The following is an 11,546-nucleotide window of genomic DNA, read 5'->3' as shown; positions in this document are numbered from 1 at the left end:
ATCAGGTGTCTTCAGGTGAAATGATCTAGAACCTACCGCTAACAAACCGTCTGCGGCCAGAACACCTCGCTAACAGCGAAACCATGTCTGTACAGTCAACAACGGTGCTCAGTGTTCTCTCACACTCTGCTTGCAAAATAATAGACATCTTTTTTGTCCAGGTGGAAAGCTCCTTGGTACCAGTTCGCTTTAGGAGCCGGTCCCAATTCCTTCCCTACATTTTCCCCTTGGCCCTAGCCCTTTGATGTTTGCAGACCTGTAAAGGTGGACGCAATATGGTGGAATCTCCACAACTACACTGTTTAAACCTATCTAGACTATTCAGATCTACCACAGTCAAAATGGTAAGGGCCAAGGGGTCAGGGGTCAGGTTTAGGGGGTAGGGAGCGATTTGGGTGGCTTATATATAAGTCTTCTCTTGTACCTCCACCAGCTGCATGAGGTTCTCGAAGAACTCATCCTCGTCGATGCTGAGCTGACCCTCCTTGTAGACGATACGGTAGTGTTCCACCTTGCCGTCACAGCTGACACACAGAGTGTAGTCACCGGGGTAGTTGGTGCTCTCTCTGACCAGGAACAGGCCCGTCTCTGGGGGGATCAGGAGACTCTCTGCCTGCTCCCTGGTGATCTTACCATGGAACCATCTGGAAATGGGGGACGGGGGGACGGGGGGGGAAATCAAAATTGTTGTCAACAGTTGTCACAAAACACACACTCACACACACACACACACACACACACACACACTTCTCAGAACTGAAGCATGTGGGAGATTGAAAGAAACCAACAGGAAACCTTGCAGACAGACAGGCAGATAGACAGACAGGCAGATAGACAGCACAGAGTACACAGCGGTGCTGGAAACAGACAGTGAACTACAGTTACAGGGCAGAGTTGACAGAGGCAGGACTCAGCCCAGCACGGACCAACTGGGGGTTTAGATTCACATAACAGGAGCTGCACTGCCACGACAAACAGCCGATCTGCACTGTACAATCACACTGATACACCCAGATACACCCAGATACACCCAGATACACCCAGATACACACTGAAACACACTGAAACACACTGAAACACACTGAAACACACAGATACACACTGAAACACACTGAAACACACAGATACACACAGAAACACACAGATACACACAGATACACACAGATACACACAGATACACACAGATACACACTGAAAAACAGAAACCGTTCAACCTGAGTATTAGTCACTGAGCGGTGAACTACAACTGAAAGTCGTAAATGTTTCATAGTTTGATTTCACTTTGTCATACTTTACACTGAATGTGTTTGTTCTTTAATTGATGACAGCTCTTACAACAACAAAAACACATTCCTATGTATGTATTGCAATACATACAAAATGGCATAATAAAACTTAAAATCTACCCTTATTAACCGACTGTTGACCCTAAATGGTACTCCTGACAGCCATCTTTACTGTTACACCGCCACTGGCCAGTCCTACAGCACACCCAGCACTGGGCAGTCTGCAGCACACGCGCCACTGGCCAGGCCTTGCAGAACACCGCGCCCTGGCAGTCACTGCAGCACACAACCCGTGTCGTTGTTCTATCCGAGATCGTCAAACACGCCGCCACTTGCCAGTCCTGAGCAAACCCGCGCACTGGCCAGTCCTGCCAGCAAAGCCCGCGCCACTGGCCAGTCCTGCAGCAACACCGCGCCACTGGCCAGATCCTGCTGAGCAACAGACCGCGCCACTGCCAGTCCATGCGAGCACACCGCACTAGGCCAGTCCGGGTGGCGAGCAACACCGCCCACTGGCCTATGTCTGGGGAGTTACACCGCGCCACTGGCAGTCTGCATGCAATACCACGCGTCCATGGCCATGTCCGTGTCTCAGAACACGCGCCGCACTGGCCAGTCTGCAGCAACACCGCAGCAGCTGGCCAGTCCTGGCAGAACACCGCGCCACTGGGCCAGTCTGCAGCAACACCGGCCATGCGCCCGTCCTGCCAGCAACACCGCACTGGCCAGTCCTGCGCAACACCGCCACTGGCAGTCCCTGCAGCACACAGCGACTGGCCAAGTTCCTGCAGCAATCACACGCACTGGCCAGTCCTGCAGCAAACACCGCGCAAAACTGGCCAGTTCTGTGAGCAACACCGCCAATGAGCCGTCCTTTGTTAACAACACCGCCACTGCCAGTCTGCAGCAACACCGCCAACTGGCCAGTCCTGCAGCAACACCGCCACTGGCGTTTTATTGATGGGAAGTCATTTCAGTACAACTGAGAGTGATGACTGTATGTACTTCCAAGCAATTGTAAATTGATTAGCTGTGTGTAACCGGCTGATGAGTGATGTAGTGGTCTTCAGCACCTTTTAATATGGATTCAGACTGGTGTTAAGAACAGGCTATGTGAGACTTACTTCAGCAACGTTTTTAAATGATTCAGACCTGGTTTATACCAGGCTATGGGAGAACTGCTGTTTCAGCCCTGTGTTTAGAGATGATGTGCAGATGGTTTAAACAGGCTTATGGAGACTGTACTCCATGCACAGTTGTTTAAATGATTCGACTGGATTTATAACCAGCTATGGAGACTGTACTTCTCAGCAACCTTTAAATATTCAGACTGGGTATTACCGAGGTTGATGGAGGACTTAATTCCAGCTAACGGATTTAAATGATTCAGACTGGTTAACGCAGCTATGGACTGTACTTCCAGCAAACGTTTTAAATGATTCAGACTGCTTTTAAACCGGCTATGGAGAGTAGTACTTCCAGCAACGTTTTAAATATTCGACTGGTTTACCAGGACTAATGGAGAACTGTCTTCCCGAGGAACCTTTAAACTGATTCAGACTGGTTTAACCCAGGTTGCTGAGGGAGGGCGTATGTAGCTTCCCAGCAAGTTTTGGGATAATGATTGCTGGATTGAAGCGCCAAGAGATGGGGCTAAAATGGGAGGAGCTGGTAGCTGTCTCAGCAGCGTATTTTAGAATTATTAGATGGTTATTCTCCAGTCTTTGGAGCTGTACTTAACTGGCATTAGACTCGAGCTTGGCCTTGGCGTTCACCTCTCCTCTTGTGAACGTATTAGTGGATGTCAACTTCTCGACCCTGCTGTGTTCTTGGCTTTTGTACCAGTGGGGTCCTGGGACAAAGATGTCACCGTTATTGATTAGAGATCAAGGGTTGATGAGTAAACATCACGTAGAGAGATGGAACAACATTTACTGAACCTCTCGGAGGATCGATGGTCCTATCATATGCGTGTTCCTGTACCATGGGGCCGGCGTGGCAAACATACCAGAAAACACAATCAAGGAGCGTGATATGACCTCTCAAGACCATCGAACGCAGGTAGCTTGACCGCTTTCTAGAGTGATGTTGGACTGCTTCCGTTGATTGGATGTCTGATGAGAGCTTGGGTATTGGTACAATTGATTTTTGAAGGTCATATCTGAGTTATAAGGAATGAAGGTTTTCTCTCCTTGGTGACTTCTATTAGAGTTTAGAAAATATGAGGCCTAAATAAAAATAAAAACATGTTTTAAAATTGTCCTTGTTCAGCCCGCCATGGAAAGGTTGTATGATCAAGTCTCATGTCCTAGGCGTCCAGGCCCAATGGCCCGTTGGCCTAGCAGGCATCTCTATGGTCATGCTTGGTCTTGTAACCCCATTAGATATGGAACCCTAGACTGGGAATGTTCATTGGTAAAAATGTCAGTATTGTCTTGTAACTAAAGATTTATGTATTTTTTTTTAAATTATTATTTATTTAATTAAAGATTTATGTCTTACATTTGATTTCGTTCATTTTTACAATGATATTTAATAACACTTGTTTTTTGCATTTTGCTTCTCATGAACATTTGTTGATAATAGTGATCTGAATTAATGGTTTAACTATATTCAAAATGGAGGCAGATGGTAAATGTATAATCCAGGTGGTAAATTTATAATCCGTGGTGGTAAATTTATAATCCAGGTGGTAAATTTATAATCCGTGGTGGTAAATTTATAATCCGTGGTGGTAAATTTATAATCCAGGTGGTAAATTTATAATCCGTGGTGGTAAATTTATAATCCAGATGGTAAATTTATAATCCAGGTGGTAAATTTATAATCCAGGCTGTATCACATCCGACAGTGAGTGGGAGTCCCGTAGGGTGGTGAACATTTGGCCCAGCGTCGTCCGGGTTTGGCCGTCATTGTAAATAAGAATTTGTTCTTAACTGACTTGACTAGTTAAATAAAAAGGTTACATAATAAAATCTAGATTGTTAAATATTATTTAGTACTACGCCTCCTTTAAAAAAAACTTTAGAAACGTTTTATTTTTTTCTTCTTTACAATTTCAAGAAACACGACAAAAATGTGAAAGATTAAGCCTTCGTTTCTCCTTAAAAGATAAACCATTTGGTCTGTTTTCTAGTCTCGCTTGCCAGAGAGACAATGGCAGCTGTGGTAAAAGACAACCTGCTTCCTAAACATGGAGAGTTAGGTACTTTACCTTAGTGACAACGATGATAGTTAAGACATCTCCTTTGTTGAAGGGCAAATCCTGCTCTGTGGTGCCCTTGAAGTTGTACTTGGCCATACACTCGGTTCCCCGTGGCCATGTTGGGGTCTGAGGGACAGGAGGAGTGAGGAAAAAGGTTATCGCAAAAGAAAGTGGAATTAATTGATTTAATCTGGCTGGAAAGTGAAGTGACCTCAACCCTGCAATAAACCAGTTCAATGACAATAGKTGGTGTAGTGCAGGGGTTCTGAAACGTCTCATCGGGGACCACCAGACGTTCCGTGGATCTTAACTACTCCAGGGGCCAGCACACCTGATTCAACTTGTCGACTGACCATCMAGCTCCCTGAATAGGTGAATCAGGTGAGCTGGTTCGGGGCTACAACTAAAAACAATGACATGTTGTATAATACTGTGCTGTTCTATTCAACATGAAGCCATCTTTGTTTGTGATCTCCAGGTCTCACCTGGGATTCAGACATGCTGAAAAAGGCAGTGGGGTCTCCTGACGCAGGCCTCACACACCAGACGTTACCATAACACACACACACACACACACACACACACCTGTGGAGAGACAAGAAGCGAACGTTACAGACAATACAGTGGCCAACCTAAGTAGACAGCCACCACCTAAACTCAACAAGTCAAAATGGGGCAGTCAGTAGCCCCATCTGAAAGTAAAGCATGTGAAGAACACAGAGGAGTATATAAATAACAGCCGGCAGTAGAAAGCAGAAGTAAGCAGATCTTTTTGAGAAAAAAAAATGGAAAAAAAATCCCATCTCACTTTCGCAACTGTGTGTAAGCAAGTTTCCATTACGATCCAACGGTGTCACCGTTGGGGGGGGGGGGGTAATCTTCGGTTCAAATCAATAATAATTCTCGAGTTCTCAGCAACATTTCAATTTGGCCCAGCCCACAATCTTATACGGGAGGTAAAACTGCAGGTTAATGTGGCGTACGTAAAAGACGATTTATGGTCATTCCCGGAATCTGCATTGGCCGTACAATGTTTAGTGCGATGCGGCCTTCGCAGAAGTCAAGGCATTCCTACTTCTTGCGCTCCTGCAGAGCTGTTGTGAAGGAAGCTGTCAAAAGAAGTGAGTTTATACAGGACGTACCGCCCCCCACCCCCTACCGTCAACCAATCATGTCAATGCAGAGCCCTCCACATTGTTACAGAATTTGGGAGGCACACGGCGATGCGATACGGAGCTCGATTTGGCCTCGGCAAGCCTCTAGAGGTACCGCGATTGCGTCACACCCTCCGTACGGAGCCTCTGGACCAAAGCTTAAAGACGATGAAGAGATCCTCACTAGTAATGACCAGTTTAACATACACAACCATGTGTAGGTGACAAATAAAATTTKATTTGATTYATTTTTCGGGGGCCTGTTCAAATAGATTCTTCACAGGAATATGTGGTAAACATAGAGAAAGACAGAGATATCATCTTTATATGTCCCATTGTGGCCGTCTATGAGCGCACGGGCAGCCCCACTGAGGGTTCCATCTCCATTTTGAAGTAGTGCATTTTTTCTTTTTAAAATGACTTCTATGAGTTGACAAACTGAAAGGGTTTATACCGCCACAGAGTGTGTTTGAACAGGAATAAAAAGGTACTGACTTATTTACTGCCATCTACAGAACAGTTATGGAATATTTGCTTTCAACTATAATTCATTGGCTTCTGATGACCCGGATAGAATCATGTGATCCTTCCTTCACCCATAGGAAGGCCCACCCAGTTGACTATTTTAAAATGGTGAAGCTCTCAATGGAAATGTCCATGCCAAAACAGTTTATATCCACCTAGAGTCCTCTATCTAACTCTATGGTGGTAAATTCCCACTTGGTTTCGAACGCAGTATATATCCTCCTACTCAGTTTTAAAACTAGCCTGGTCCCAGATCTGTATAAACAACTCAATGACCATAAGAGTTGGCAAGAAAATACAAACAGATCTGGAACCAGGCTAATTAAAAGCAACTATGAAACAAAAATATATTTTTTAATTTGTTTCATTCCATAATGGAGAAGACATCCGATTCCTTTTCCCACCAAAACAGTTGAAAGTTGATACTTTCAGCCCCAGTGAATATACTGTAGGGTTAATATAGTTCTCCTCAACACTGGAATGGAAACTAGTGGTTGGACCATTAATCCTCATTCTTGATTTTCTAGGTTGGCAGACACTAACCATAGGGAGGGAAGCATTTTTAAAACATATTTTATTCTAAAATCGGCCACAGTAAATTACATATGGATGTACTGACATAGTATTTATACACAAAACAGAGCAGCATGTAGAAGCATAGATGATGTCATTAACAGAACAGACAAACCCATTCTAGTAATTCTGTTTCTATGCACATGCACGGCCCATGAGTGATGTCATCATCCCGGGACAAACCACTTCCCAGCCAGGGTCAGTTCCCATGGACGAGTCCTAGGCCGTGTTCATTAGGGACCAAATGAAAAGACTGAACACAGGGAGCGACTACCTGGACCTGTTCCAATGTGAAATGCACATGTTCCCTATTCCACTGTTTTATAAAAGGTTTTCTGTTGCATGCCCTAATGAACAGGACCCTGGCTGAGTAACGACGTGAGATCATTTCCTCTCAGGGACATATCACAGAGAGAACCCATTACAGCTAGAGAGGCCTGCCAATGGTGAACTTCCTGTACGACAGAGAGCCAAGACTGATTAATCCACACTAGGGTAGGTTCACTGAAAAACACACTTAGAGACAGAGAGACAGAGAGACAGAGAGAGAGAGAGAGGCAGAGAGAGAGAGAGACAGAGAGAGAGAGAAACAGAGAGAGAGAGACAGAGACAGAGCACAGAGAGAGAGAGAGACACAGAGAGAGAGAGAGAGACAGAGAGAGAGAGAGAGAGCGAGACACAGACAGAGAGAGAGAGAGACACAGAGAGAGAGAGAGACACAGAGAGAGAGAAAGACAGACTAACACACTGAATCCTCAGGACCAGAACATCCAATCTATCTGAATAAAACAAATTACACACAATCAAACAAAACTACATTGCTTATTGGGAAACACAAGCACAAACACAAAGCAAAATGCAGTGCTATCTGGCCCTAAATCAGCAGTACACCATGGCAAACTATTAGACCGTGGTTACTGATCACAACCTTAGAAAAACCTTGACAAAGTACAGGCTCAGTGAGCACAGCCTTGCCAATGAGAACGGTAGACACAGGAAACCTGGCTCCCTGTAGAGGAAAGGCTATGCAACCACTGCACAACAGCAGAACCTGAGACAGAGCTGCATTTCCTGACAAAATATAAAAAATATGAAACAATTAGTGTCATTTCCCCAAATTTTAAACCCTGATTCAAGGTTTCAATTCAAAGACTTCTCTGATGAGAGTAGACTACCCGTCCTGTTGGGGGAGGACGCAGAGAGCTGTGGGTTGGCAGCGTACTGCATTGCTGCCTTCCATAAAATGAGGCACAGTGTCTGACAGACCAATCAACCTGCACATGTCCTCTACTGTATGCTTATTGTTATTGTTSAATGTATGGTTATTTTGACCCTTGGTTATTGTTGTTACTGTTGTCCCGTTGACAATTTTGATTCTTATTATCTTCATATTGTAAATATCCAAAGTAAGCTTTTGGAAATATGTACATTGTTACATCATGCCAATAAAGCAAATTGAATTGAGAAAGACAGACGGAGAGMCACAATTCCCATACTTTAAWKATGACAGCTTCGCCATCCTGGTGGGGTAAATCAATCATTTCCAGGCCCAGGGACATGTACTAGTCTGTGGCGACCTAAATGCCAGAACTGGACAAGAACCTGACACCCTCAGCACACAGGGGGACAAACACCTACCAGGAAGTGACAGCATTCCTTCTCCAATATGCCCCCCTAGACACAACTATGACAATATAACCAACAAAAACGGGTCACAACTCCTGCAGCTCAGTCAACCGCTGGGTATGTACATAGTCAATGGTAGGCTTCGAGGGGACGGTAGGTACACCTATAGCTCATCTCTTGGCAGTAGTACTGTAGACTACTTTATCACTGACCTCAACACAGTCTCTCTTAGAGCGTTCACAGTCAGYCCACTGACACCCCTATCAGATCACAGCAAAACCACAGTCTACTTGAACAGAGCAATACTCAAATCATGAGGATTCAAAGCCAAAGGAACTGAAAAATATTAAGAAATGCTATATATGGAAGGAAAGTAGTGTGGAAACCTACCAAAAAACAATTAGGCAACAAATTCAATCACTTCTAGACAACTTCCTGGACAAAATGTTTCACTGTAATAGTGACGGTGTAAACTTCGCAGTAGAAAACCTAAACAGTATTGGACCTCTCAGCTTCTCTATCAAATCTAAAAATTTCAAGCAGACAACTTAAGAAAATGAACAACGACAAATGTTTTGATGAAGAACGTAAAAACCTAAGAAAGACCCAGAAAACCCGAGCCTACGCCTTCACTAGGGTGAATCACTAAAGCAATACAGAAATACACTACGGAAAAAGAAGGAACAGCAAGTCATAAATCAGCTCAATGTAATTGAARAATACATAGACTCTAACTACTTCTGGGAAAATTGGAAAAAGCTAAACAAACAACAACACGAAGAGTTATCTATCCAAAACAGAGATGTATGAGAAACCACTTCTCCAATCTTTTTTGGCTCTATAACAAAGAACAAAGAGCAAAAGCATATACATGATCAAATACAAATCTTAGAACCAACTATTAAAGACTACCAGAACCCACTGGATTCTCCAATTACATTGAATGAACTACAGGACAAAATACAAACCATCCAACCCAAAAAGGCCTGTGGGGTTGATGGTATCCTAAATGAAATGATAAAATATGCAGACAACAAATTCCAATTGGCTAAACTTAAACTCTTTAACATCATCCTTAGCTCTGGCATATTCCCCAATATTTGGAACCAAGGACTGATCACCCCAATCCACTAAAGTGGAGACAAATTTGACCCCAATAACTACCGGGGGATATGCGTCAACAGCAACATTGGGAAAATCCTCTGCATTATCATTAACAGCAGACTTGTACATTTCCTCAGTGAAAACAATGTACTGAGCAAATGTCAAATTGGCTTTTTACCAAATTATCGTACGACAGACCACGTATTCACCCTGCACACCCTAATTGACAAACAAACAAACAAAAACAAAGGCTAAGTCTTCTCATGCTTAGTTAATTTAAAACAAAAGTTTGACTCAATTTGGCATGAGGGTCTGCTATACAAATTGATGGAAAGTGGTGTTGGTGGAAAAACATACGACATTATAAAATCCATCTACACAAACAAGTCTGCGGTTAAAATGAGCAAAAACATTTTTTTTCCCCCACAGAGCCGTGGGGTGAGACAGGGATGCAGCTTCAGCCCCAACCTCTTCAACATATATATCAACGAATTGGCGCAGGCACTAGAACAGTCTGCAGCATCCGGCCTCACCCTACTAGAATCTGAAGTCAAATGTCTACTGTTTGCTGATGATATGGTGCTTCTGTCACCAACCAAGGAGGACCTACAGCAGCACCAAGATCTTCTGCACAGATTCTGTCAGACCGGGGTCCTGACAATAAATCTCAGTAAGATAAAAAATAATGGTGTTCCAAAAAATGTCCAGTTGTCAGGACCAAGAATACAAATTCCATCTAGTCGCCATAGAGCACACAAAAAAAACTATACATAACTTGGCCTAAACATCAGCGCCACAGGTAAAATCCACAAAGCTGTCAAGGATCTGAGAGACGAGGCAAGAAGGGCCTTCTATGCCATCAAAAGAAACATACCAGGATCTGGCTAAAAATACTTGAATCAGTTATAGAACCCATTGCCTTTATGGTTGTGAGGTCTGGGTTCCAACCAACCAACAAAGAAATAACAAAATGGAACAAACATCAAATTGAGACTCAATTAGAATTCTGCAAAAATATCCTCTGTGTACCATGTAAAACACCAAATAATGCATGCAGAGCAGAATTAGGCCGTTACCCGCTAATTATTCAAATCCAGAAAAGAGGCGTTAAATTCTACAACCACCTAAAAGGAAGCGATTCCCAAACCTTCCATAACAAAGCCATCACCTACAGAGAGATGAACCTGGAGAAGAGCCCCCTAAGCAAGCTGGTCCTGGGGCTCTGTTCACAAACACAAACAGACCCCACAGAGCCCCAGGACAGCAACACAAATAGACCCAACCAAATCATGAAAAAAATATATATAATTACTTGACACATTGGAAAGAATTGACAAAAAAAAAAAAACGGAGCAAACTAGAATGCTATTTGGCCCTAAACAGAGCAGAATACCTGACCACTGTGACAGACCCAAAATTTTGGAAATATTTGACTATGTACAGACTCAGTGAGCATAGCCTTGCTATTGAGAAAGGTTTCCATAGGCAGACCTGGCTCTCAAGAGAAGAGCCACTGCCCACAAAATGAGGTGGAAACTGAGCTGCACTTCCTAACCTCCTGCCCAATTTATGACCATATTAGAGACACATATTTCCCTCAGATTACACAGATCCACAAAGAATTCAAAAAACAAACCCGATTTTGATAACCTAACATATCTACTGGGTGATATACCACAGCAAGATTTGTGACCTGTTGCCACAAAGAAAAAGGGGCAGTAAAAAGTGAAATAAACAAGAAGACATTTACAGTAAACATTACACTCACAGAAGTTCCAAGTGAATAAAGACATTTCAAAAGTACAAAAGGGAAAAGAAATAAACATAAATAATGGGTTGTATTTACAATGGTGTTTGTTCTTCACTGGTTGGCTGGCTGCACAGTGACTGGTAGTAAGGACCTAACACACTTCCCTTTGAAAACACCTTTCATCCATGGTTACTACGCTACAGCGTGTGTGGAGCAGCAGGAGAAGTCAGGTCGACACAGCTACGGTGTGTGTGGAGCAGCAGGAGAAGTCAGGTCGACACAGCTACGGTGTGTGTGGAGCAGCAGGAGAAGTCAGGTCGACA

The 11,546-nt window shown here is 43.6% G+C and overlaps 1 protein-coding gene and 1 long non-coding RNA gene across 2 annotated transcripts in view; both read right to left on the bottom strand.

Annotated features, from left to right (window-relative positions):
* Nucleotides 1-1,750, bottom strand: part of LOC112074521 (tyrosine-protein kinase CSK-like) — a 7,151-nt gene extending 5,401 nt beyond the window's left edge. Inside the window, exons 1-3 of the mRNA XM_070440571.1 lie at nt 1,493-1,750; nt 886-1,001; nt 425-644 (exon numbers count right to left, since the gene is read on the bottom strand). Coding sequence (XP_070296672.1) covers nt 425-644; nt 886-1,001; nt 1,493-1,750 — 594 coding nt within the window. The remainder of the gene's footprint in view (nt 1-424; nt 645-885; nt 1,002-1,492) is intronic.
* A 1,306-nt stretch (nt 1,751-3,056) lies between these two features.
* Nucleotides 3,057-11,546, bottom strand: part of LOC112074520 (uncharacterized) — a 26,779-nt gene continuing 18,289 nt past the window's right edge. Inside the window, exons 2-4 of the long non-coding RNA XR_002894760.2 lie at nt 4,977-5,076; nt 4,501-4,617; nt 3,057-3,138 (exon numbers count right to left, since the gene is read on the bottom strand). This is a non-coding gene — a long non-coding RNA (uncharacterized lncRNA). The remainder of the gene's footprint in view (nt 3,139-4,500; nt 4,618-4,976; nt 5,077-11,546) is intronic.

The sequence above is a fragment of the Salvelinus sp. IW2-2015 genome, unplaced genomic scaffold (genome assembly GCF_002910315.2).
Source record: "Salvelinus sp. IW2-2015 unplaced genomic scaffold, ASM291031v2 Un_scaffold2670, whole genome shotgun sequence".
Lineage (NCBI taxonomy): Eukaryota > Metazoa > Chordata > Actinopteri > Salmoniformes > Salmonidae > Salvelinus > Salvelinus sp. IW2-2015.
The sequence above is the reverse complement of the archived record's forward strand: the minus strand, read 5'-3'. Positions and strand labels throughout refer to the sequence as shown.